We start from the raw sequence: 26,719 nt of genomic DNA, 5'->3' as shown, positions 1-26,719 counted from the left end.
GAGAAGGGATGCAGAAAGAGGCAAGGGAGTACATAAAGAGGCAAGATGGGTACAGAAAGAAGCAAGAGAGGTGCAGAAAGAAGTAAGGGAAGTAGAGAAAGAGGCAAGAAAGGTACAGAAAGAGGCAAGACGACTGCAGAAATAAGAGGGTGGGGTGCAGAAAGGCATCAAGAGAGGTACAGAAACAGGAAAGAGAGATGCAGAAAGAGACAGGAGAGGTGCTGAAAGAGGCAGGAGGGTGAAGAAAGAAGAAACAGAGGTGCTGAAAGAGGCAACAGAAATGCAGAAAGAGCAAAGAGGGGTGCACAAAGAGACAAGAGAGGTGCAGAAAGAGGGAAGACAAGTGCATAAAGAAGCAAGAGGGGTGCAGAAAGAAGAAATATAACTGCATAAAGAGGGAAGAGGTGTATAAAAAAGAGTCAGGAGGGGTACATAAAGGAGAAAGAAAGGTGCAGAAAGAAACAAGCGAACTTCATTAAGAAGTAACAGAGGTGCAGAAAGAGGCAAGAGGGTACAGAAACAGGGAAGGGGGTGCCGCAAGAGGCAAGAGTGGTGCAGAAAGAGGCAAGACGGTGCAGAGAAAAGCAAGAGAGGTGCAGAAAGAAGCAAGTGAAGTGCAGAAAGAAGCAACAGAAGTACAGAAAGATGCAAGAGAAGTGCAGTAAGAGACAAGGGAGGTGCTGTAAAAGGCAAGCCAGGTGCAGAAAGGGACAAGAGGGGTACAGAAAGAGGCAAGAAGAGGTGCAGAAAGAGGAAGAAAGGTACAGAAAGAAGCAAGAGAAATGCAGAAAGATTCAAGAGAAGTGCAGAAAAAGGATGAAAGGTACATAAAGCAGCAACAGAGATGCAGAAAGAAACAAGAGCAGTGAAGAAAGAAGCAACAGAGGTGCTGAAAAGGCGAGAAAGTTGCAGAAAGAGGGAAGACAAGTGCAGAAAGAGGCAGTAGAGTGAAAAGAGAAGCAGCAGAGGTGCTGGAAGAGGCAACAGAAGTGCAGAAAGTAGCAAGAGGGGTGGCAGAAAGAAGAAAGAGCACTGCAGAAAGAGGGAATGGGATGGAAAAAGAGGCAAGAGGGGTACAGAAAGAAGAAGGAGAGAAGCAAAAATAAACAAGAGAACTGTAGAAAGAAGCAACAGAAGTGCAGAAAGACACAAGAGAGGTATATAAAGAGGCAAGAGAGGTAAAGAAACAGGGAAGAGGGTGCAGAAACAGGCAAGATGGATGCAGAAAGAGGCAATACGGGTGCAGAAATAGGGAGGAGGGGTAAAGAAAGAGGCAAGACAAGTGCAGAAAGAGGCAAGTGAGATGCAGAAAGAAATGCATGAGGTACAGAAAAGGCAAGAGAGGTGCAAAAAGAGGAAGAAAGGTGCAGAAAGAAGCAAGAGAAATACAGAAAGAGGCAAGAGAAGTGCAAAAAGAAGATGAAAGGTACAGAAAGAAGCCACAGATGTACATAATGAAAGAAAAGGGGTACAGAAAGAGGCAAGAACCGTGAGGAAAGAAGCAATAGAGGTGCTGAAAAAGGCAAGAGAAGTACAGAAAGAGGCAAGAGAGTGTACAAAGAGACAAAAGTGGTGCAGAGAAATTGGGAAGACAAGTGCAGAAAGAGGCAAGAGAACGGCATAAAGAGGGAATGGGATGGAAAATGAAGCAAGAATGGTAAATAAAGAAGAAAGAGAGGTGCAAAAAGAAACAAGAGAACTGCAGAAAGAAGCAACAGAAGTGCAAAAAAATGCAAGAGAGGTGTAGAAAGAGGCAAGAGAGGCAAAGAAACAGGGAAGAGGGGTGCAGAAACAGGCAAGAGGGATGCAAAAAGAGGCAATACGGGTGCAGAAACAGGGAAGAGGGGTGCAGAAAGAGGCAAGAGAAGTGCATAAAGAGGCAAGTGAGATGCAGAAAGAAATGAATGAGGTGCAGTAAGAGACAAGGGAGGTGCTGTAAAAGGCAAGACAGGTGCAGAAAGGGACAAGAGATGCACAGGAAGAGATAAGGGAGGTGCAGAAACAAACCGGAGAGCTGCAGAAAAGGCAAGTGAGGTGCAAAAAAAAGAAGAAAGGTGCAGAAGGAAGCAGGAGAAATGCAGAAAGAGGCAAGACAAGTGCAAAAGAAGATGAAAGGTACAGAAAGAAGCAACAGAGGTACATAATGAGAGAAAAGGGGTACAGAAAGAGACAAGAACCGTGAGGAAAGAAGCAATAGAGGTGCTGAAAAAGGCAAGAGAAATACAGAAAGAGGCAAGAGAGTGTACAAAGAGACAAAAGTGGTGCAGAGAGACTGGGAAGACAAGTGCAGAAAGAGGCAAGAGAACTGCTTAAAGAGGGGATGGGATCGAAAATGAAGCAAGAATGGTAAAGAAAGAAGCAAGAGACTTGCAAAAAACGAGAACTGCAGAAAGAAGCAACAGAAGTGCAGGAAGACGCAAGAGTGTTGCAGAAAGAGGCAAGAGAGGTATAAAAACAGGGAATAGGGGTACAAAAAGAGGCAAGAGGGGTGCAGAAAGAGGCAAGACAGGTACAGAAAAAGCAAGAGAGGTGCAGAAATAAGAAAATGAAATCGAGAAAGAGGCAAGTGAGGTGAAGAAAGATGCAAGAGAAGTCCAGAGAGAGGCAAAATGGGTACAGAAAGAAGCAAGAGAGGTGCAGAAAGAATTAAGTGAAGTGCAGAAAAAGACAAGAGAGGTACAGAAAGAGGCAAGACAAATGCAGAAATAAGAGAGTGGGATGCAGAAGAGGCAATTGAGGTACAGAAAGACTCAAGAGAGGTACAGAAACAGGAAAGAGAGATGCAGAAAGAGACAAGAGAGGTGCAAAAAGTGGGAAGACAAGTGCAGAAAGAGGCAGGAGGCTGAAGAGAGAAGTGACATGTGTGCTGAAAGAGGCAAAAGAAGTGCAGAAAGAAGTAGGAGAGGTGCCCAAAAAGACAATAGGGGTGCAGAAAGAAAGAAGACAAGTGCAGAATGAGATAGGCGAGGAGCAGAAAGAAGAAAGACAACTGCAGAAAGAGGGAAAATGGGTGCAAAAAGAGGGACTAGGGGTACAGAAAGAAGAAAGAAAGGTGCAAAAAGAAACAAAAGAACTGCAGAAAGAAGCAACAGAAGTGTAGAAAGACGTAAGGGAGGTGCAGAAAGAGGCAAGAGAAATGCAGAAAGCGGCACGAAAAGTGCAAAAATGATGAAAGGTACAGAAAGAAGCAACAGAGGAGCAGAAAGAGACAAAAGGAATACAGAAAGAGGCAAGAGCAGTAAAGAAAGAAGCAACAGAGTCAAAGCAAGAGAAATGCAGAAAGAGGCAAGAAAAGTGCACAAAGGATGAAGGGTACAGAAAGAAGGAACAGAGGAGCAGAAAGAGACAAAAGGAAAACAGAAAGAGGCAAGAGCAGTGAAGAAAGAAGCAACAGAGGTGCTGAAAAATACAAGAGAAGTGCAGAAAGAGGGAAGACAAGTGAAGAAAGAGGCAGGAGGGTGAAGAGAGAAGCAACAGGGGTGCTGAAAAAGGCAACAGAAGTGCAGAAGAGGCAAGAGAGTGCACAAAGAGACAAGAGAGGTTCAGAAAGAAGAAAGAGAACTGCAGAACGAGGGAATGGGGTGTAAAAGGAGGCAAGAGGGGTACAGAAAGAAGAGAGGTGCAAAAAGAAACAAGAGAACTGCAGAAAGAAGCAACAGAAGTACAGAAAGACGCAAGAGCGGAGCAGAAAGAGGCAAGAGAGATACAGAAACAGGGAAGAGTGGTGCGGAAAGAGATAAGAGAGGTGCAGAAAGAGGGAAGACAGTTGCAGAAAAAAACAAGAGGTGCATAAATAAGTAAATGAAGTGGAGTAAGAGGCAAGTGAAGAAAAGAAAGATGCACAAAAAGTGCAGAAAGAGGCAAGTGAGGTGCTGTAAAAGGCAAGACAGGTCCATAAAGGTACAAGAGAGGTGCAGAAAGAGGCAAGTGAGTAGGCATGGGCGGATTTTGCGGATTGGCAATCCGCGAATTTGCGGATTTGCGAATTTGCGGATTGCGGATTTTTTTATTTTTTTTGTGTTCGCACGGGTTTCTGCAAGTTCGCGAGGGTTTTGTACAATTTCGCAAATTGCGAAATTGTACAAAACCCTCGCGAACTTGCAGAAACCCGTGCAAACATGCCAGTAACCCGATTCAAGGCCCCATTCTCCCGATTTTTTTTTAAAATCTCCCACTTTGCTCTTCTGAAATGTTTTTGCGTATTTTTTTATTTTTTTTGTGTTCGCACGGGTTTCTGCAAGTTCGCGAGGGTTTTGTACAATTTCGCAAATTTCGAAATTGTACAAAACCCTCGCGAACTTGCAGAAACCCATGCAAACATGCCAGTAACCCGATTCAAGGCCCCATTCTCCCGATTTTTTTAAAAAATCTCCCACTTTGCTCTTCTGAAATGTTTTTGCGGATTTTTTTATTTTTTTTGTGTTCGCACGGGTTTCTGCAAGTTCGCGAGGGTTTTGTACAATTTCGCAAATTGCGAAATTGTACAAAACCCTCGCGAACTTGCAGAAACCCGTGCAAACATGCCAGTAACCCGATTCAAGGCCCCATTCTCCCGATTTTTTTTTAAAATCTCCCACTTTGCTCTTCTGAAATGTTTTTGCGTATTTTTTTATTTTTTTTGTGTTCGCACGGGTTTCTGCAAGTTCGCGAGGGTTTTGTACAATTTCGCAAATTTCGAAATTGTACAAAACCCTCGCGAACTTGCAGAAACCCATGCAAACATGCCAGTAACCCGATTCAAGGCCCCATTCTCCCGATTTTTTTAAAAAATCTCCCACTTTGCTCTTCTGAAATGTTGGCATGTATGATGTAACTATTTTACAATGGCGCCAGCAAGCTGCCAGCGCCGTTGTAAAATAGTTACAAAGTTAGCTTGCACAGGAAGCACTTAGATAAAATAAAGCAGCACCTGCTTTGTTTTATCTAGTGGTTCCTGTGCAAGCTAACTTTGTAACTATTTTACAACGGCGCTGGCAGCTTGCTGGCGCCATTGTAAAATAGTTACATGAGTGGGGGTTCAACTTTTGAACCCGTTACGTCCGTGGATTTTTTTTTGCGGATTTTGCGGGAAATCCGCAAAATTCGCGGATTGCGGATTTCCCAAAAATCCGCAAAATCCGCGGGCGTAACGGATTTCCCGCTCATGCCTACAAGTGAGGTGCTGAAAGAGGCGAGAGGAGCAGAAACAGGAGAAGGGATACAGAAAGAGGCAAGGGGGTACATAAAGAGGCAAGATGGGTACAGAAAGAAGCAAGAGAGGTGCAGAAAGAAGTAAGGGAAGTACAGAAAGAAGCAAGAGAGGTTCAGAAAGAGGCAAGACAAATGCAGAAAGAAGAGGGTGGGGTGCAGAAGGGCATCAAGAGAGGTACAGAAACAGGAAAGAGAGAAGCCGAAAGAGACAGGAGAGGTGCAGAAAGATGGAAGACAAGTGCAGAAAGAGGCAGGAGGGTGAAGAAAGAAGCAACAGAGGTGCTGAAAGAGGCAACAGAAATTCAGAAAGAGGCAAGAGAGGTGCACAAAGAGACAAGAGAGGTGCAGAAAGAGGGAAAACAAGTGCATAAAGAAGCAAGAGGGGTGCAGAAAGAAGAAATATAACTGCATAAATAGGGAAGAGGTGTGGAAAAAAGAGGCAGGAGGGGTACAGAAAGAAGAAATAAAGGTGCAGAAAGAAACAAGCGAACTTCATTAAGAAGTAACAGAGGTGCAGAAAGAGGCAAGAGGGGTACAGAAACAGGGAAGGGGGTGCCCCAAGAGGCAAGAGTGGTGCAGAAAGAGGCAAGACGGTGCAGAGAAAAGCAAGAGAGGTGCAGAAAGAAGCAAGTGAAGTGCAGAAAGAAGCAACAGAAGTACAGAAAGATGCAAGAGTAGTGCAGTAAGAGACAAGGGAGGTGCTGTAAAATGCAAGACAGGTGCAGAAAGGGACAAGAGGGGTACAGAAAGAGGCAAGAAGAGGTGCAGAAAGAGGAAGAAAGGTACAGAAAGAAGCAAGAGAAATGCAGAAAGTGTCAAGAGAAGTGCAGAAAAAGGATGAAAGGTACATAAGGCAGCAACAGAGATGCAGAAAGAAACAAGAGCAGTGAAGAAAGAAGCAACAGAGGTGCTGAAAAAGGCGAGAAAGTTGCAGAAAGAGGGAAGACACGTGCAGAAAGAGGCAGTAGAGTGAAAAGAGAAGCAGCAGAGGTGCAGAAAGTAGCAAGAGGGGTGGCAGCAAGAAGAAAGAGCACTGCAGAAAGAGGGAATGGGATGGAAAAAGAGGCAAGAGGGGTACAGAAAGAAGAAAGAGAGGTGCAAAAATAAACAAGAGAACTGCAGAAAGAAGCAACAGAAGTGCAGAAAGACACAAGAGAGGTATAGAAAGAGGCAAGAGAGGTAAAGAAACAGGGAAGAGGGTGCAGAAACAGGCAAGATGGATGCAGAAAGAGGCAATACGGGTGCAGAAATAGGGAGGAGGGGTAAAGAAAGAGGCAAGACAAGTGCAGAAAGAGGCAAGTGAGATGCAGAAAGAAATGCATGAGGTGCAGAAAAGGCAAGAGAGGTGCAAAAAGAGGAAGAAAGGTGCAAAAAGAAGCAAGAGAAATGCAGAAAGAGGCAAGAGAAGTGCAAAAAGAAGATGAAAGGTACAGAAAGAAGCCACAGATGTACATAATGAGAGAAAGGGGGTACAGAAAGAGGCAAGAACCGTGAGGAAAAAAGCAATAGAAGTGCTGAAAAAGGCAAGAGAAGTACAGAAAGAGGCAAGAGAGTGTACAAAGAGACAAAAGTGGTGCGGAGAAATTGGGAAGACAAGTGCAGAAAGAGGCAAGAGAACGGCATAAAGAGGGAATGGGATGGGAAATGAAGCAAGAATGGTAAAGAAAGAAGACAGAGAGGTGCAAAAAGAAACAAGAGAACTGCAGAAAGAAGCAACAGAAGTGCAAAAAAACGCAAGAGAGGTGTAGAAAGAGGCAAGAGAGGTAAAGAAACAGGGAAGAGGGGTGCAGAAACAGGCAAGAGGGATGCAGAAAGAGGCAATACGGGTGCAGAAACAGGGAAGAGGGGTGCAGAAAGAGGCAAGAGAAGTGCATAAAGAGGCAAGTGAGATGCAGAAAGAAATGAATGAGGTGCAGAAATAGGCAAAGAGGTGCTGTAAAAGGCAAGACAAGTGAAGAAAGGTACAAGAGATGCAAAGAAAGAGATAAGGGAGGTGCAGAAACAAACCGGAGAGCTGCAGAAAAGGCAAGTGAGGTGCAAAAAGAGGAAGAAAGGTGCAGAAAGAAGCAGGAGAAATGCAGAAAGAGGCAAGACAAGTGCAAAAAGAAGATGAAAGGTACAGAAAGAAGCAACAGAGGTACATAATGAGAGAAAAGGGGTACAGAAAGAGGCAAGAACCATGAGGAAAGAAGCAATAGAGGTGCTGAAAAAGGCAAGAGAAATACAGAAAGAGGCAAGAGAGTGTACAAAGAGACAAAGGTGGTGCAGAGAGACTGGGAAGACAAGTACAGAAAGAGGCAAGAGAACTGCTTAAAGAGGGGATGGGATCGAAAATGAAGCAGGAATGGTAAAGAAAGAAGCAAGAGACTTGCAAAAAAACGAGAACTGCAGAAAGAAGCAACAGAAGTGCAGAAAGACGCAAGAGAGTTGCAGAAAGAGGCAAGAGAGGTATAAAAACAGGGAATAGGGGTACAAAAAGAGGCAAGAGGGGTGCAGAAAGAGGCAAGACAGGTACAGAAAAAAGCAATAGAGGTGCAGAAATAAGAAAATGAAATCGAGAAAGAGGCAAGTGAGGTGAAGAAAGATGCAAGAGAAATCCAGAGAGAGGCAAAATGGGTACAGAAAGAAGCAAGAGTGGTGCAGAAAGAATCAAGTGAAGTGCAGAAAAAGACAAGAGAGGTACAGAAAGAGGCAAGACAAATGCAGAAATAAGAGAGTGGGATGCAGAAGAGGCAATTGAGGTACAGAAAGACTCAAGAGAGGTACAGAAACAGGAAAGAGAGATGCAGAAAGAGACAAGAGAGGTGCAAAAAGTGGGAAGACAAGTGCAGAAAGAGGCAGGAGGATGAAGAGAGAAGTGACATGTGTGCAGAAAGAGGCAACAGAAGTGCAAAAAGAAGTAGGAGAGGTGCCCAAAGAGAAAATAGGGGTGCAGAAAGAAAGAAGACAAGTGCAGAATGAGATAGGCGAGGAGCAGAAAGAAGAAAGACAACTGCAGAAAGAGGGAAAATGGGTGCAAAAAGAGGGACTAGGGGTACAGAAAGAAGAAAGAAAGGTGCAAAAAGAAACAAAAGAACTGCAGAAAGAAGCAACACAAGTGTAGAAAGACGTAAGGGAGGTGCAGAAAGAGGCAAGAGAAATGCAGAAAGAGGCACGAAAAGTGCAAAAATGATGAAAGGTACAGAAAGAAGCAACAGAGGGGCAGAAAGAGACAAAATGAATACAGAAAGAGGCAAGAACAGTAAAGAAAGAAGCAACAGAGTCGAAGCAAGAGAAATGCAGAAAGAGGCAAGAAAAGTGCACAAAGGATGAAGGGTACAGAAAGAAGCAACAGAGGAGCAGAAAGAGACAGAAGGAAAACAGAAAGAGGCAAGAGCAGTGAAGAAAGAAGCAACAGAGGTGCTGAAAAATACAAGAGAAGTGCAGAAAGAGGGAAGACAAGTGAAGAAAGAGGCAGGAGGGTGAAGAGAGAAGCGACAGGGGTGCTGAAAGAGGCAACAGAAGTGCAGAAAGAGGCAAGAGAGTGCACAAAGAGACAAGAGAGGTGCAGAAAGAAGAAAGAGAACTGCAGAAAGAGGGAATGGGGTGTAAAAGGAGGCAAGAGGGGTACAGAAAGAAGAGAGATGCAAAAAGAAACAAGAGAACTGCAGAAAGAAGCAACAGGAGTACAGAAAGACGCAAGAGAGGAGCAGAAAGAGGCAAGAGAGATACAGAAACAGGGAAGAGTGGTGCGGAAAGAGATAAGAGAGGTGCAGAAAGAGGGAAGACAGGTGCAGAAAAAAACAAGAGGTGCATAAATAAGTAAATGAAGTGGAGTAAGAGGCAAGTGAAGAAAAGAAAGATGCACGAAAAGTGCAGAAAGAGGCAAGTGAGGTGCTGTAAAAGGCAAGACAGGTGCATAAAGTTACAAGAGAGGTGCAGAAAGAGGCAAGTGAGGTGCTGAAAGAGGCGAGAGGAGCAGAAACAGGGAGAAGGGATACAGAAAGAGGCAAGGGGGTACATAAAGAGGCAAGATGGGTACAGAAAGAAGCAAGAGAGGTGCAGAAAGAAGTAAGGGAAGTACAGAAAGAAGCAAGAGAGGTTCAGAAAGAGGCAAGACAAATGCAGAAAGAAGAGGGTGGGGTGCAGAAGGGCATCAAGAGAGGTACAGAAACAGGGAAGAGAGATGCCGAAAGAGACAGGAGAGGTGCAGAAAGAGGGAAGACAAGTGCAGAAAGAGGCAGGAGGGTGAAGAAAGAAGCAACAGAGGTGCTGAAAGAGGCAACAGAAATGCAGAAAGAAGCAACAGAAGTACAGAAAGATGCAAGAGAAGTGCAGAAAAAGACACAGGAGGTGCTGTAAAAGGCAAGACAGGTGCAGAAAGGGACAAGAGAGGTACAGAAAGAGGCAGGAAGAGGTGCAGAAAGAGGAAGAAAGGTACAGATAGAAGCAAGAGAAATGCATAAAGTGTCAAGAGAAGTGCAAAAAAGAATGAAAGGTACAGAAAGCAGCAACAGAGGTGCAGAAAGAGACAATAGGGATGCCTAAAGAGGCAAGAGAGTTCAGTAAGAGATAAGAGAGGTACAGAAAAGGGAAGACAAGTTCAGAAAGAGACAAGAGAGGTGCAGAAAGAAGAAAGAGAACTTGCGAAAGAGGGAATGGGGTGTAAAAGGAGGCAAGAGGGGTACAGAAAGAAGAGAGGTGCAAAAAGAAACAAGAGAACTGCAGAAAGAAGCAACAGAAGTACAGAAAGACGCAAGAGAGGTGCAGAAAGAGGCAAGAAGATACAGAAACAGGGAAGAATGGTGCAGAAAGAGATAAGAGAGGTGCAGAAAGGGGGAAGACAGGTGCAGAAAAAAACAAGAGGTACATAAATAGGCAAATGAAGTAGAGAAAGAGGTAAGTGAGGTAAAGACAGATGTAAGAAAAGTACAGAATGGGGCAAGTGAGGTGCTGTAAAAGGCAAGACAGGTACAGAAAGGGACAAGAGAGGTACAGAAAGAGTCAATAAAGGTGAAGAAAGAGGCAAGAGAAGCACTGAAAGAGGCAAGTGAGGTGTTGATAGAGGCGAGAGGAGCAGAAACAGGGAGAAGGGATGCAGAAAGAGGCAAGGGAGTACATAAAGAGGCAAGATGGGTACAGAAAGAAGCAAGAGAGGTGCAGAAAGAAGTAAGGGAAGTAGAGAAAGAGGCACGAAAGGTACAGAAAGAGGCAAGACGACTGCAGAAATAAGAGGGTGGGGTGCAGAAAGGCATCAAGAGAGGTACAGAAACAGGAAAGAGAGATGCAGAAAGAGACAGGAGAGGTGCTGAAAGAGGCAGGAGGGTGAAGAAAGAAGAAACAGAGGTGCTTAAAGAGGCAACAGAAATGCAGAAAGAGCAAAGAGAGGTGCACAAAGAGACAAGAGAGGTGCAGAAAGAGGGAAGACAAGTGCATAAAGAAGCAAGAGGGGTGCAGAAAGAAGAAATATAACTGCATAAAGAGGGAAGAGGTGTATAAAAAAGAGTCAGGAGGGGTACATAAAGAAGAAAGAAAGGTGCAGAAAGAAACAAGCGAACTTCATTAAGAAGTAACAGAGGTGCAGAAAGAGGCAAGAGGGGTACAGAAACAGGGAAGGGGGTGCTGCAAGAGGCAAGAGTGGTGCAGAAAGAGGCAAGACGGTGCAGAGAAAAGCAAGAGAGGTGCAGAAAGAAGCAAGTGAAGTGCAGAAAGAAGCAACAGAAGTACAGAAAGATGCAAGAGAAGTGCAGTAAGAGACAAAGGAGGTGCTGTAAAAGGCAAATACAAATGAAGGAGGCCCCCTTATCTGTCTGTTCTGGGACAGGGGAGAATAGATGAACAAACAAAGAAGTCCCTCAAATGACCCTAATTGGGTAATATGATTTTGTAGGTGCCCAAAATTATATTTTTACAAATACCAATCACACATTGTTATACACAAATCTTACTCGTAGCTCTATTAGGATATGCAACAGCCAACATCTAAATACAAACAATTCAGGAATTATTTCATCCTCATACTTTCCTTGAATTTTATCAAGTTTTAAAGAGGACAGGACGTTAGGTTTTAGAAAAATATAGCAATGTATATTTATTTCAAAGTCACAAGTCAATCGCAAAAAACAAGTGGTTAAAAACTATTTATACAGTAACTAGTTTAAAAACATGTTAAAAAATCAGTGGTTTACGCATCAAACAAATAATTCATACATAAGACTTTATACGCAAAAGTTTTTTACAAAAATTTTACACAAGAACAGGGGTCGACGCAGCGTTTCGGTTTTTGGAGAAACGATAAAGAACCTTCTTCAGGACCAAGTTCTTAGTTATACAAAACTCTCATCCCGATAAATCAGGGAAGACTGTCTGCCCAATTGCACTTTTGGGTTTCAGCAGGACTGCATATTACCAGGTATGGACATAATTATGGTACCTTGTAGTTTCCTTGGGTAATGTCATACGTTAGTAGTAGGAGCCACCGATATAGGTATTTCATAGGGCCAGATTTTTAATTGCTGGATCCCCAGTTTTACACGGCCATTTCATTTGGCGCTGTGTTAATGAGTGCTGCCTTATTTTAACACATTGCTCCTCGCACTTAACTGTGTGATTCGGCCTCCCTGCTCCTGCTACTACGGTCCTCCCGGGATCTGCAATAGATTAGTATTAGTATTAGTAGTACTGTCTTGCCTCTTTCTGCACCCCTCTTGCCTCTTTTTGTACCCCTATTCCCTGTTTTTATACCTCTCTTGCCTCTTTCCGCAACACTCTTGCGTCTTCCTGCACTTCTGTTGCTTCTTTCTGCAGTTCTCGTTTTTTGCAAGTCTCTTGCTTCTTTCTTTACCATTCTTGCTTCATTTTCGATCCCAAGAAAGTTCAGAAAGAGACAAGAGAGGTGCAGAAAGAAGAAAGAGAACTTGCGAAAGAGGGAATGGGGTGTAAAAGGAGGCAAGAGAGGTACAGAAAGAAGAGAGGTGCAAAAAGAAAGAAGAGAACTGCAGAAAGAAGCAACAGAAGTACAGAAAGACGCAAGAGAGGGGCAGAAAGAGGCAAGAGAGATACAGAAACAGGGAAGAATGGTGCAGAAAGAGATAAGAGAGGTGCAGAAAGAGGGAAGACAGGTGCAGAAAAAAACAAGAGGTACATAAATAGGCAAATGAAGTAGAGAAAGAGGCAAGTAAGGTAAAGAAAGATGCAAGAAAAGTGCAGAATGAGGCAAGTGAGGTGCTGTAAAAGGCAAGACAGGTGCAGAAAGGTACAAGAGAGGTACAGAAAGATGCAATAGAGGTGAAGAAAGAGGCAAAAGAAGCACCGAAAGAGGCAAGTGAGGTGCTGAAAGAGGCGAGAGGAGCAGAAACAGGGAGAAGGGATGCAGAAAGAGGCAAGGGGGTACATAAAGAGGCAAGATGGGTACAGAAAGAAGCAAGAGAGGTGCAGAAAGAAGTAAGGGAAGTAGAGAAAGAGGCAAGAAAGGTACAGAAAGAGGCAAGACGAATGCAGAAATAAGAGGGTGGGGTGCAGAAAGGCATCAAGAGAGGTACAGAAACAGGAAAGCGAGATGCAGAAAGAGACAGGAGAGGTGCAGAATGAGGCAGGAGGGTGAAGAAAAAAGAAACAGAGGTGCTGAAAGAGGCAACAGAAATGCAGAAAGAGGCAAGAGAGGTGCACAAAGAGACAAGAGAGGTGCAGAAAGAGGAAGACAAGTGCATAAAGAAGCAGGAAGGGTGCAGAAAGAAGAAATATAACTGCATAAAGAGGGAAGAGGTGTGGAAAAAAGAGGCAGGAGGGGTACAGAAAGAAGAAATAAAGGTGCAGAAAGAAACAAGCGAACTTCATTAAGAAGTAACAGAGGTGCAGAAAGACGCAAGAGGGGTACAGAAACAGGGAAGGGGGTGCCGCAAGAGGCAAGAGTGGTGCAGAAAGAGGCAAGACGGTGCAGAGAAAAGCAAGAGAGGTACAGAAAGAAGCAAGTGAAGTACATAAAGAAGCAACAGAAGTACAGAAAGGTGCAAGAGAAGTGCAGTAAGAGACAAGGGAGGTGCTGTAAAAGGCAAGACAGGTGCAGAAAGGGACAAGAGGGGTACAGAAAGAGGCAAGAAGAGGTGCAGAAAGAGGAAGAAAGCTACAGAAAGAAGCAAGAGAAATGCAGAAAGTGTCAAGAGAAGTGCAGAAAAAGGATGAAAGGTACATAAAGTAGCAACATAGATGCAGAAAGAAACAAGAGCAGTGAAGAAAGAAGCAACAGAGGTGCTGAAAAAGGCGAGAAAGTTGCAGAAAGAGGGAAGACAAGTGCAGAAAGAGGCAGTAGATTGAAAAGAGAAGCAGCAGAGGTGCTGAAAGAGGCAACATAAGTGCAGAAAGAGGAAAGAAGGGGTGCAGAAAGAAGAAAGAGCACTTCAGAAAGAGGGAATGGGATGGAAAAAGAGGCAAGAGGGGTACAGAAAGAAGAAAGAGAGGTGCAAAAATAAACAAGAGAGCTGCAGAAAGAAGCAACAGAAGTGCAGAAAGACACAAGAGAGGTATCGAAAGAGGCAAGAGAGGTAAAGAAACAGGGAAGAGGGGTGCAGAAACAGGCAAGATGGATGCAGAAAGAGGCAATACGGGTGCAGAAACAGGGAGGAGGCGTGAAGAAAGAGGCAAGACAAGTGCAGAAAGAGGCAAGTGAGATGCAGAAAGAAATGCATGAGGTGCAGAAAAGGCGAGAGAGGTGCAAAAAGAGGAAGAAAGGTGCAGAAAGAATCAAGAGAAATGCAGAAAGAGGCAAGAGAAGTGCAAAAAGAAGATGAAAGGTCCAGAAAGAAGCAACAGGTGTACATAATGAGAGAAAAGGGGTACAGAAAGAGGCAAGAACCGTGAGGAAAGAAGCAATAGAGGTGCTGAAAAAGGCAAGAGAAGTACAGAAAGAGGCAAGAGAGTGTACAAAGGGACAAAAGTGGTGCGGAGAAATTGGGAAGACAAGTGCAGAAAGAGGCAAGAGAACGGCATAAAGAGGGAATGGGATGGAAAATGAAGCAAGAATGGTAAAGAAAGAAGAAAGAGAGGTGCAAAAAGAAACAAGAGAACTGCAGAAAGAAGCAACAGAAGTGCATAAAGACGCAAGAGAGTTGCAGAAAGAGGCAAGAGAGGTATAAAAACAGGGAATAGGGGTACAAAAAGAAGCAAGAGGGTTACAGAAAGAGGCAAGACGGGTACAGAAAAAAGCAAGAGAGGTTCAGAAATAAGAAAATGAAATCGAGAAAGAGGCAAGTGGGGTGAAGAAAGATGCAAGAGAAGTCCAGAGAGGCAAGATGGGTACAGAAAGAGGCAAGACAAATGCAGAAATAAGAGAGTGGGATGAACAAGAGGCAAATGAGGTGCAGAAAGACTCAAGAGAGGTACAGAAACAGGAAAGAGAGATGCAGAAAGAGATAAGAGAGGTGCAGAAAGTGGGAAGACAAGTGCAGAAAGAGGCAGGAGGATGAAGAAAGACGCAACAGAAGTGATGAAAGAGGCAACAGAAGTGCAGAAAGAGCTAAGAGAGGTGCCCAAAGAGACAAGAGGGGTGCAGAAAAAAGAAGACAAGTGCAGAGTGAGACAAGAAAGAAGCAGAGAGAAGAAAGAGAACTGCAGAAAGAGGGACGATGGGTGGAAAAAGAGGGACTAGGGGTATAGAAAGAAGAAAGAAAGGTGCATAAAGAAACAAGAGAACTGTAGAAAGAAGCAACGGATGTGTAGAAAGACATAAGAGATGTGCTGACAGAGGCAAGAGAGGTACAGAATCAGAAAAGAGGGGTGCAACAAGAGGTAAGGGGGATGCAGAAAGATGCAAGTTGGGTTCAGAAAAAAAGCAAGAGAGGTGCAGGAAGTAGCAAGTGAAGTGCAGAAAGAGGCAAATGCGTAAAGAAAGATGCAAGAGAAGTCCAGAAAGAGGCAAGAGAGTTACAGAAAGAGGCAAAAGAAGTGAAGAAAGAGGCTTGAGAGGTGCAGAAAGAGGTAAGAGAAGTGCAGAAAGAGGCAAGTGAGTTACAGAAAGAGGCAAGAGGTGGCAAAACAGGAAGAAGGGATGCCGAAAAGGCAAGATGGGTACATAAAGAAGCATGAGAGGTGCTGAAAGAAGTATGAGAGGTGCATAAAGAAGCAACTGAAGTGCAGAAAGAGGCAAATGCGTAAAGAAAGATGCAAGAGAAGTCCAGAAAGAGGCAAGAGAGTTACAGAAAGAGGCAAAAGAAGTGAAGAAAGAGGCTTGAGAGGTGCAGAAAGAGGTAAGAGAAGTGCAGAAAGAGGCAAGTGAGTTACAGAAAGAGGCAAGAGGTGGCAAAACAGGAAGAAGGGATGCCGAAAAGGCAAGATGGGTACATAAAGAAGCATGAGAGGTGCTGAAAGAAGTATGAGAGGTGCATAAAGAAGCAACTGAAGTGCAGAAAGAGGCCAGAGAGGTACAAAAAGAGGCAAGACAAATGCAGAAAGAAGAGAGTGGGGTACAGAAAGAGGCAAGTGAGTTGCAGAAAGATGCAAGAGAGGTACAGAAAGAGGCAAGAGGAGTTCAGAGAGAGGCAAGAGAGGTGAAGAAAGAAGCAAGAGATACAGAAAGAGGCAACAAAATTCTAGAAAGAAGCAAGAGAGTTACAGAAAGAGGCAAGAGAGGTACAGAAACAGGGAGAAGGGGTGCAGAAAGAGGTAAGAGGGGTGCATTAGGAGGCAAGAAGGGTGTAGAAAAAAGCAAGAGAGGTGCAGAAAGAAGCAAGAGAAGTGCAGAAAGAGAAAAGTGAGTTGAAGAAAGAGGTAAGAAAAGTCCAGAAAGAGGCAAGAGAGATAGAGAAAGAGGCACACAAAGGGCAGTAAGAAGAGAGTAGGGTGCAGAAAGAGGCAATTGAGGTGCAGGAGGACACCAGAGAGGTACAGAAAGAGGCAAGAGAGGTGAAGACAGAAGCAAGAGGTGCAGAAAGAAGCAACATAAGTCCAGAAAGATGAAAGAGGCAAGAGATGTATAGATAAAGGGAGAAGGGGTACAGAAAAAGGTAAAAGGTGTACACAAAGAAGCAAGATAGGTGCAGAAAGAAGCAAGAGAGGTGCAAAATAAGCAAGAGAAGTGCAGAAAGAGGCATGAAAGGTACAGAAAGAGGCAAGAGAGGTACAGAAACAGGGAATAGGGGGCAGAAAGAGGCAAGTGAGGTGAAGAAAGAGGCAAGACAGGCGCAGAGACATGGGGAAGGAAGCAAGTAAAGTGCAGAAAGAGGCAAGTGAAGTGAAGAAAGATGCATTAGAAGTCCATAAAGAGGTAGGAGAGGTACAGAAAGAGTCAAGAGAAGTACAGAATGAAGAGAGTGCAGTTCAGAAAGTAACACATGAGGTGCTGAAAGAGGCATGAGAGGTAAAGTAAGAGGTGAAAGAATTACTGAAAGAGGCAAGAAAAAGTGAGGGAAAAAGCAAGAGAGGTGCAGAAGGAGGCAAGAAAAGTACAGAAAGAGGCAAGTGAGGCACCAAAAGAGGTGAGAGGTACAGAAACAGGTAGAAGGGATAAAAAATGGCAAGAGGGATGCATTAAGAAACAAGATAGGTGCAGAAAGAAGCAAGAGAGGTACATAAAGAAGCAAGTGAAGTGCAGTAAGAGGCAAGGGAGGGATAGAAAGAGGCAAGAGAAGTGCAGAAAGAATAGAGTGGGTGCTGAAAGATGCAAGTAAGGTGCAGAAAGACACAAGAGAGATGCAGAAAGAGGCAAGAGAGATGCAGAAAGAGGCAAGAGAAGTTCGGAAAGAGGCTAGCGTGGTGAAGAAAGAAGCAAGAGGTACAGAAAGAGGCAACAGAAGTCCAGAAAGAAGCAAGAGAGGTGCAGAAAGAGGTAAGAGAGTTACAGAAACAGGGAGAAGGGATGAAGAAAAAGACAAAAAGAGTGCATAAAGAGGCAAGACAGGTGCAGAAAGAAGCAAGAGAGGTGCAGAAAGAGAGGAGAAGTCCGGAAAGAGGCAAGAGCTGTACAGAAGAGGCAAGAGATGTGCAGAAAGAAAAGAATATATTGCAGAAAGAGGCAAGACAGGTGCAGAAAGACACAAGGTAGATGCAGAAAGAGGTAAGAGAGGTGCAGAAAGAAGGAAAGGGAGTCAGTAAGAGGCAAGCGAGTGCTGAAAGGAGCAAGAGGGGTGCAGAAAGAATCAAGAGAAGTGCATAAAGAGGCATGTGAGGTGCAGAAAGACACAAGGGAGGTACAGAAAGAGGCAAGGGAAGTCAAGAAAGAGGCAAGAGAGCTACAGGAAGAGGCAATAGATGTGCAGAGAGAAGCAAGTGAGGTGCAGAAAAAGGCAAGAAAATTGCAGAAAAAGTGAGGTGTGCACAAAGAGGCAAGAGGGGTGCATAAAGAGGCAATATGAGTACAGAAAACAGGAGGAGATGTACAGAAAGAAGCAAGAGAAGATCAAAAATAGACAAGTGAGGTGAAATAAAGAGGCACGAGAAGTCCAGAAAGAGGCAAGAGTGGTACAGAAAGAGGCTAGCCAAGTGCAGACAGAAGAGAGTGGGCTGCTGAAAGAGGCAAGTGAGGTGCGGAAAGACACGAGAGAGGTACACAAAGAGGCAAGAGAGGAGAAGAAAGAATCAAGAGGTGCAGAAAGAGGCAACAAAAGTCCATCAAGATGCAAGAGAGGTGCAGAAAGAGACAAAAGAGGTACAGAAACAGGGAGAAGAAGTGTAGAAAGAGGCAAGAGGTGTGCATAAGGCAGCAAAGCAGGTGCAGAAAGAAGCAAGACAGGAGGAGCAGAAAGAAGCAAGAGAAGTACATAACCAACCAACTGGGGTGCTGAAAGAGTCAACAGAAGTGCAGAAGAGGCAGAGAAGTACAGAACGTGACAAGACAGGTGCAGAAAGACAGGTGAGCCAAGAGGGAAAAGGGTTGCAAAAAGAGGCATGAGGGGTGTAGAAAGATGCAAAAGGGGTGCAGAAAGAAGCAGGAGAGGTACAGAAAGAAGCAAGAGAAGTGCTAAAAGAAACAGCAGAGGTGCAAAAAGAGGCAAGAGAAATGCAGAAAGAGGCAAGATGGGTGCAGAATGAAGCAAGAGAGGAGAAGAAACAGGCAAGTGAGGTGCAGAAAGAGGGAAGAGGGGTGCAGAAAGAGGCAAGAGGAGTACAGAAGAAGCAAGAGTGGTGCAGCAAGTATAAAGAGGTACAGAAAGAAGCAAGAAAAGTGCAGAGAGGCAAGAGGAGTGCAGAAATAAGCAAGAGAACTGCAAAAAGAGACAAGAGTTATACAGAAAGAGGCAAAAAAAGTGCAGAAAGACACAAGAGAAGTGCAAAAGAGGTAAGAGAGATACATAAACAGGGAAGAGGAGTGCAGAAAGAGGCAAGCGGGGTGCAGAAGGAAGCAAGAGATGTGCCAAAAGAAGCAAGAGAAGTGCAGAAAGAAGAAATGCAGGTGCAGAAGGAGGCAAGAGAAGGGCAGAAACACGAAAGAGAGCTGCAGAAAGAGGCATGAGAGCTGCAGAAAGATGGCAGAGGGGTGCAGAAAGTGGCAGGACTGATAGAGAAAGAAGCAAGTGAGGTACAGAAAGAAGCGAGAAAAGCGCAGGAACAAGCAACAGAGGTGTAGAAAGACTCATCAGAAGTACAGAAAATGTCAAGAGCTGTGCAGAAAGACAGGAGCAGCAAGAGAGGAAAAGGGTGCAGAAAGAAGAAGGAGGGGTACAGAAAGAGGCAAGAGGGGTACAGAAAGAAGCAAGAATGGTTTGGAAAGAAGCAAGAGGAGTGCTGAAAGAACCAGCAGAGGTGCAGAAATAGGCAAGATGGGTGCAGAAAGAAGCAATAGAGGTGATGAAAGAGGCAGCAGAAGTGCAGAAAGAAGCAAGAGAGGTGCACAAAGAGACAAGACAGGTGCAGAAAGAGGGAAGGCAAGTGTAGAAAGAGGCAAGAGGGGAACAGAAAAAAGCAAGAGAGGTGCAGAATGAGGGTAGAGAAGTTGAAAATTAGGCAAGAGGGGTACAGAAAGAAGCAAGAGAGGTGCAGAACGAAGGGAGAAAAGTGGAAAATGAGGCAAGAGGGGTACAGAAAGAAAAAGAGAGGTGAAAAAAGAAACGAGAGACCTGCAGAAAGAAGCAAGAGGGGTATAGAAATAGGTAAAAGGGGTACAGAAAGAAGCAGAAGAAGTGCAGAAAGATGCAGGCGAGGTGTGGAAAGAGGCAAGAGAGGTACAGAAACAGAGAAGAGGGATGCAGAAAGAGGCAAGAGGGGTACAGAAAGAGGCAAGACGGTGCAGAAAGAAGCAAGAGATGTGCAGAAAAAGTAAGTGAGGTGAAGAAAGGGGCAAAAGAAGTGCAGAAAGAGGCAAGAAAGGTACAGAAAGAGGCAAGTGATTTGCAAAAAGAAGACAGTGATGTGCAGAAAGAGGTATGTGAGGTGCAGAAAGAAGACGGTGAGGTGCAGAAAGAGGCAAGAGAAGTGCAGAAAGAAGCTAAAGAAGCACAGAAAGAAGCAAGTGCGGTGCTGAAAGACGAGAGTGAGGTGAAGAAAGAGGCAAAGAGGTACAGTAAAAGTCAAGACAGGTACGGAAAGGGACAAGAGATGTGCAGAAAAAAGCAAGAGAGATGCAGAAATTGGCAAAAGAAGTGCAGAAAGAGGTAAGAGAGATGCAGAAAGAGTAAAGAAGGGTACACAAAGGGACAAGAAAACTGCAGAAAGAAGGCAAAAGAGTTGCAGAAAGAAGCAAAGGTTTGCAGTAAAAACAAGGGAGGTGCAGAAGTGGGGCAAGAGATATGCACAAAATGCCAAAAGTGGTTCAGAAAGAGGTAAGGGGGTGCAGTTACAGGCAACAGAAGTACAGAAAGAGGAAGAAAGGCACAGAAAGAAGCAAGCGATGTGCACAGAGAGGGATAAATGTGCAGCAAGAAGATACAGAGGTGCAGAAAGAGGCAAAAGGAGTACCGAAAGAGGTAAGAGAGATGCAGAATGAAGCAAGAGAGATACAGAAAGAGAGAAGAGGGGTGGAGAAAGAGGCAAAAGGAGTGCAGAGAATAGCAAGAGAGGTACAGAAAGAAACAAAAGAACTGCAGAAAGAAGCCACTTAGGTGCAGGAAGAGGTAAGAGTGGTGTAGAAAGAGGCAAGAGGGTTGCAGAAAGACGCAGCAGGCGCAGAAAGAGGCAAGAAAACTGAGGAAAGAGGCAAGAGCGGTGCAGAAAGAGGTAAGCAAAGTGCATAAAGACAGAAGAGAGGTACAGATAGAGGCAAGAGAGGTACAGAAACAGGGAAGTGGGGAGCAGAAAGAAGTAAGCAAGGTGCAGAATGAAGCAAGAGAGATGCAGAAAGAAGCAATGGAAGTGCAGGAAGAAGCTACAGTGGTGCAAAAAGAGTCAAGAGAGGTGCAGAAACAGGCATGAGAGGTGCGGAAAGAGGTAGGAGAGCTGCAGAAAGATGGAAGACGGGTGCAGAATTAAGCAAGAGAGGTGCCGAAAGAAGCACAAGAAGTACAGAAAGGAGCAACAGAGGTGCAGAAAGAGGCAAGAGAAATCTAGAAACAGGCAAGAGAGGTGCCGATAGAGGCAAGAGAGGTGCAGAAAGAAGCATAAGGGTTACAGAAAGAAGCAAAGAGAGGTACAGAAATAAGCAAGAGAAGTGCGGAGTGGTAAGAGGAGTGCAGAAAGAGGCAAGAGAGGTGCAGAAAAATGAAAATGCAAGAGAGGTACAGAAGGAGGGAAGAGGGGTGCAGAAAGAGGCATGAGTGGTACAGAAAGAGGGAAGAGGAGTACAGAAAGAGGCAATAGGGGTGCAGAAAGAAGCATAAGGAGGTACAGAAATAAGCAAGAGAAGTGCAGAGTGGTAAGAGGAGTGCAGAAAGAGGCAGAAGAGGTGCAGAAAAACGCAAGAGAGGTACAGAAAGAGGGAAGAGGGGTGCAGAAAGCGGCATGATTGGTGCAGAAAGAATCAAGAGTAGTGCAGAAAGAAGCTGGAGAAGTGAAGAAAGAAGCAAGAGAAGTACAGAGAGGCAAGAAGAGTGCAGAAGGAGGTGAGAGAAGTGCAGAAAGTAGCAACAGAGGTACAGATGAGGTAAGAGAACTGCAGAAAGAGGCAAGAGAGGTGCAGCAAGAGGAGTACAGAAAGAGGCAAGAGACATATAGAAAGAAGCAACAGAGGTGCAGAAAGAGGCAAGAGAAGTACAACAAGAGGCAAGAGAGGTGTAGAAAGAGGCATGAGAACTGTAGAAAGAAGCAAGAGAGAGGTACAGAAAGAGACAGCAGATGTGCAGAGAAAAGGAATAGAAGTGCAGAAAGAAGAAACAGGGGTTCAGAAAGAGGCAACAGAGATGCAGAAAGAGGCAAGAGGGGCAGAGAAAGAGGTAACAGAGAAGCAGAAAGAGGCAAGAGTGGTGGAAAAAGAAGCAGCAGAAGCGCAGAAAGATGCAAGTGAGGTATAGAAAGAGGCAAGAGAGGAACAGAAACAGGGAAGAGGGGTACAGAAGGAGGCAAGAGGTTTCCAGAAAGAGGCAAGACAGGCACAGGAAGAAGCAAGAGGGGTGTAGAAAGAAGCAAGTGAAGTGCAGAAAGAGGCAAGTGAGGTGAAGAAAGTGGCAAGTGAGGTGCAGAAAGAAGACAGTAATATGTAGAAAGAGGTATGTAAGGTGAAGAAAGAATATGGTGAGGTGCAGTTAGAGGCAGGTGAGGTGCAGAAAGAGGCAAGAGAAGTGCAGAAAGAAGCAAAGAAGCACAGAAAGAAGCAAGTGAGGTGAAGAAAGAGGCAAAGAGGTACAGTAAAGGTCAATACAGGTGCAGAAAGGGACAATAGATGTGAAGAATGAAGCAAGAGAGATGCAGACATTGGCAAAAGAGGTGCAGAAAGTGGTGAGGGAGGTGCAGAAAGAGACAGACGAGGTACAGAAAGAGGCAAGAAAGGTGTATAAAGAGGCAAGAGATGTTTCAGAAAGAGTAAAAAAGGGTACAAAAAGAGGCAAGAAGACTGCAGAAAGAAGCAACAGAGGTGCAAAAAAGGCAAGAGAGTTGCAGACAGGAGAAAGGTGTGCAGTAAAAGACAAGAGAGGTGCAGAAGTGGGACAAGAGAAGTGCAGAAAGAAGCAAGAGAGTTGCAGAAATTGGCAAAAGAGGTACAGAAATTGGCAAAAGTGGTGCAGAAAGAGGTACGGGAGATACAGTAATAGGCAACAGAATTGCAGAAAGAGGAAGAAAGGCACAGTAAGAGGCAAGAGAAGTGCAGAGAGGAATAAAGGTGCAGAAAAGGCTACAGAGGTGCAGAAAGAGACAAAAGGGCTACAGAAAGGCAAGAGGAGTAAGGAAAGAAGCAACAGGGATGCAGAAAAAGGCAAGAGAAGTGTAGAAAGAGGCAAGAGAGGTGCGGAAACAAGCAAGAGAGGTACAGAAAGAAGGAAAGAGAGGGCAGAAAGAGGCTAGAGTGGTGCATAAAACAACAAGAGAGTTACAGAAAGAGGCAACAGAAGTGCAGAAAGAGGCAAGAGAGGTGTACAAAGAGACGAGAGTAGTGCAGAATGAGGAAAGAAGAGTACAGAAAGAGGCAAGAGGAGTGAAGAAAGAGAGAAGAGGGGTTGAGAAAGAGGCAATTGGTGTGCAGAGAGAAGCAAGAGCGGTACAGAAAGAAAGAAGAGAACTGCAGAAAGAAGCAACATAGGTGCAGAAAGATGCAAGAAGGGTGTAGATAGAGGTAAGTGGGGTGTAGAAAGACGCAACAGAGGTGCAGAAAGAGGCTAGAGAAACACAAAAAGAGGCAAGAGTGGTGCAGAAAGAGCCAAAAGAAGTGCAGAAAGACTCAATAGAGGTGCAGATAGAGGCAAGAGTGGTGCAGTAACAGGGAAGATGGGTGCAGAAAGAGGTCAGCAGGGTGCAGAATGAAGCAAGGGAGGGGCTGATAGAAGCAAGAGAAGTGGTCGCTCTTTGTATGCGGGGGACGGTGGCAAGGGCAAGGTCAGCAGAGCGGAGCTGGCAGTTCGGGGTGTAGAAGGTGAGTCATCTGTTGAGGTATGTCGGTCCGGTGTTGTGGAGTGCTTTGTGTGCGTGGGTGAGGTACTTGAAGGTGATCCTCTTGTTGACGGGAAGCCAGTGAAGGTCTTTTAGGTGGGGTATGATGTGGCTGCAGTGAGGGATGTCGAGGATCAAGCATGGGGAGGCGTTCTGTAAGTGTTGTAGTCATTTCAGGAGTTTGGCCGAGGATCCTGCGTAGAGGGCGTTACTGTAGTCTAGCCTGCTGCTGACGAGGGCCTGGTTGACTGTTCTTCTTGTTTCTGGGGGGATCCACCTGTAGATCATGCGGAGCATGTGAAGGGTGTTCATGCAGGAGGACAAGACTGCGTTGACTTGCTTGGTCAGGAGAGTGTTGAGTCGAGGATGAACCCTAGGTTGCGTGCGTGGTTGGTGGGTGTTGGTGCTGCTCCCAGTGCGGTCGGCCACCAGGAGTCGTCCCACACCGAGGGAGTGTAGCCAAGGATGAGGACTTCTGTCTTGTCTGAGTTCAATTTCAGGCAGCTGATCTTCATCCACTCGGCAACAGCTTTCATTCCTTCATGAAGGTTGGTTTGGGCGGTGAGGGGGTCCTAGGTGCGGGAAAGGATCAGCTGGGTGTTGTCCACGTAGGAGATGATGTTGAGGTTGTGCAGTCGGGCGACATGAGCGAGTGGTGCTTTGTAGGTGTTGAACAATGTAGGGCTGAGGGATGATCCTTGTGGTACGCTGTAGATGATCTTGGTGGCTTCGGATTGGAAAGGGGGTGGCGGACGCTTTAGGTTCTGCCGCAGAGGAAGGAGGTGGTCCAGTCCAGTGCTTTTTCTCAGATCCCAGCGTTGTTGAGGCGTATATGTACGGTGCAGTAGCAAACAGTGTCAAGGGCAACTGACAGGTCAAGGAGGATGAGGGCCGCGGTTTCGCCGTTGTCCAGTAGTATCCTGATCTAATCAGTGGCAGCGATAAGAGCAGTTTCGGTGCTGTGGTTGCTGCAGAATCTGGACTGGGACAGATCCAGGATGCTGTTCTCCTCAAGGTAGTGGGTCAGTTGCCTGTTGACGGTCTTCTTGATGACCTTCGCTGGGAATGGGAGCAGGGAGATGGGTCGGACGTTTTTGAGGTCCTTGGGATCTGCCTTGGGTTTTTTGAGAAAGGCGCTGATTTTGGCGTGCTTCCAGCTTTCCGAGAAGGTTGCGGTCTCGAATTAGATGTTGATGGCCTTGCGGAGATGGGGTGCGATGGTGGAGCTGGCTTTGTTGAAAATGTTGTGTGGGCATGGGTCTAACGAGGTGCCGGAGTGGATTGTGTTAATGATTTTGATGGTAATGTCGTTGTTTATGCTGGTCCAGGTGAGCAGGGGATCAGTGAGTATGGTGGCCATGAGGTCCGAGGTCTAGGTTATTGTCGGGCGGTCAGGGTTTTGAAGCTGTCATGGATGTCTGTGATCTTGCGATGGAAGAAGGTGGCGAGGGCGTCACACAGTTCTTGTGAAGGTGGGATTACGTTGGGGTTGGAGCTGGGGTTGGAGAGCCCCTTCACGATGTTGAAGAGCTCTTTGCTCTTGTGTGCGTTGTTGTCTAGTCGGTCTTTGAAGGAGGCCCTCTTGGCAGATCTGATGAGGTGATGGTGTCTGCGGATGGCATTCTTGTGGGTTGTGTAGCTGTCCAGTGTTTGTTTGCAGTGCCATTTGTTCTCTAGTTTTCGACAGGTTTGTTTGGATGCCTGGAGGCCCGTGGTCAACAAACTGGCTTTCTCATTGGTGTGTCTGTCGGAGGGTTTCTTGAGCGGGGAGAGGGTGTTGGCGCAGTCGTCAATTCACTGTCTAAGGTGGCGGGCGGCGGTGTTGGGGTCGGTGGGGTCGATGGGTGGGCTTCGGGCGAGGGTGGTGTTTAGCTGGTCTTCGGTGACTTTGCTCCAGCATCAGCTAGGGATCTGTTGAGTGCGGTGGTGCGTGGTGGGTTTCCAGAAGGTGAAGTGGATGCAGCGATGGTTGGTCCAGTGGATTTCTGTGGTGTGGCTGAAGGAAACGCGGGAGCTTGTGGAGAAGATGGGGTAAAGCATGTGGCCGTCAGAGTGGGTGGGTGTTGTGATCAGCTGTCTGAGTCCGAGGATGGCGAGGTTGTCATTCAAGGTGTTGGATTTCATGTTGTTGTTGTTCTCGAGGTGGAAATTCAGGTCACCGAGGAAGATGTAAACTGTGGAGGCGAGGGTGTGCATACTGACGAAGTCGGCGATGGCGTCACTGAACTGTGGCCATTGTCTGGGGGGTCTGTAGATGAGGGTTCCTCTGAGGGTGGTAATGGTATCAGTTTGGATCTGGAAGTGTAGGTGTTCAGCGGTGCTGAGGGTGTTGTTGGTGCTGGTCGAGACTCTGAGGGTGTTCCTGTGGACGATGGCAATTCCCCCTCTTGTTACATTGGTGAGGTCCCTGTGGGTGATTTTGTAGCTGTCAGGGATGGCTATGGCGATGTTGGGTGCAGATGAGGGGTTCATCCGATGTCTGGGGAGGTGGAGTCGAGTAGGTCCCAGAGTTCGATGGAGTGTTTTCTGGCTTGGAAGATTTTGCCTTACATTGCTTGAGCTATTGGCAGAGCCTTGCACAGAGTTTAACTTTGGGAATTGTATAACTAATCTAGTCAGACCTGCTGAAACTTGATTCTTTTAGAGCCCATGACATAGCACCAAGGTACTCTGACAATACCCTTATAAAATGGAGATGGCATCAATTCACTTTATCGGTATCTTTATAGACCTGATACTACTTGAATGATTTTTTTCCCAGAGTTACTATTTTCTTGCCTAAATAATGTAACTTCATATATTTATGTTGTGATGGCTGTGCCAAAACAGGATTAGCACGCAAGATAATCTGGAAATTCCAAAAATGAAAAAGTTAAATTGTGAGTAAGATGAGGTTTGTGAATTGGGTATTATGTTCTAATTCAAGCAGTTAGAGCACCTGTCCCTTCGGGGAGCTCCACAGTGAGATATCCCTCGATCCAGTGGTAGCAGGGGAAGTGGTAGATCTTTCCTGCAGGAGATTCCACAGTGACTTGGTTGCAGAACCAGCTATCCTCAGGGAAGAAGGAAAAGGGCTCTTTGTGAAGGCGGATGAGCTGGATATCCCCCAAGTCCTTTTTTTCATGGATGTGGTAAACGTCGGCCTGAAAATCAAGAAAACTAGAAGCATTATTTTATTGTACAATTTTTTATTTAGATATACCTGCCACCAGGACATTTAAATATCAGCAAAATGACATTGCTCAATTTCCTCTATCTGACTAATTTTATGTTACAATAGGTAGATAAATAATTAATTGGTTTGCTAATTAATTTTAAGCTTCCCAAAGGCAAACAATTGAAAAACATTTTCACAATTACAAGTACATCATCTCAAATAACTAACGTTGCCAGATTAGGCACCCATGCAAGAAATTCCACTTACATCTCATAACTTGATTCCCAAGACATTGTTTTGCAGTCTCAGTTGCTAAATTTATGTAATGAATTATGTAATGAATTGAAATTCCCTGTGCCCCAGTAGTCCTATGGGTTCCAGTGTTCACACTTATGATGCAACAGTATCCAGGAAAAGCTATTCAGTATCTTCATAGCAGGGATTTTCCCAAGA

The 26,719-nt window shown here is 45.2% G+C and overlaps 1 protein-coding gene across 1 annotated transcript in view; it reads right to left on the bottom strand.

The window, feature by feature from the left end:
* LOC147678113 (hydroperoxide isomerase ALOXE3-like) overlaps positions 1–26,719 on the bottom strand; it is a 310,576-nt gene that overhangs the window by 242,560 nt on the left and 41,297 nt on the right. The window contains exon 2 of the mRNA XM_086945972.1: positions 26,048–26,252. Within this exon, the coding sequence (XP_086802098.1) occupies positions 26,048–26,252 (205 nt within the window). The remainder of the gene's footprint in view (positions 1–26,047; positions 26,253–26,719) is intronic.

The sequence above is a fragment of the Lissotriton vulgaris genome, chromosome 12, assembly GCF_964263255.1.
Source record: "Lissotriton vulgaris chromosome 12, aLisVul1.2, whole genome shotgun sequence".
NCBI lineage: Eukaryota > Metazoa > Chordata > Amphibia > Caudata > Salamandridae > Lissotriton > Lissotriton vulgaris.
This window is presented reverse-complemented; position numbering and strand designations above follow the sequence as displayed.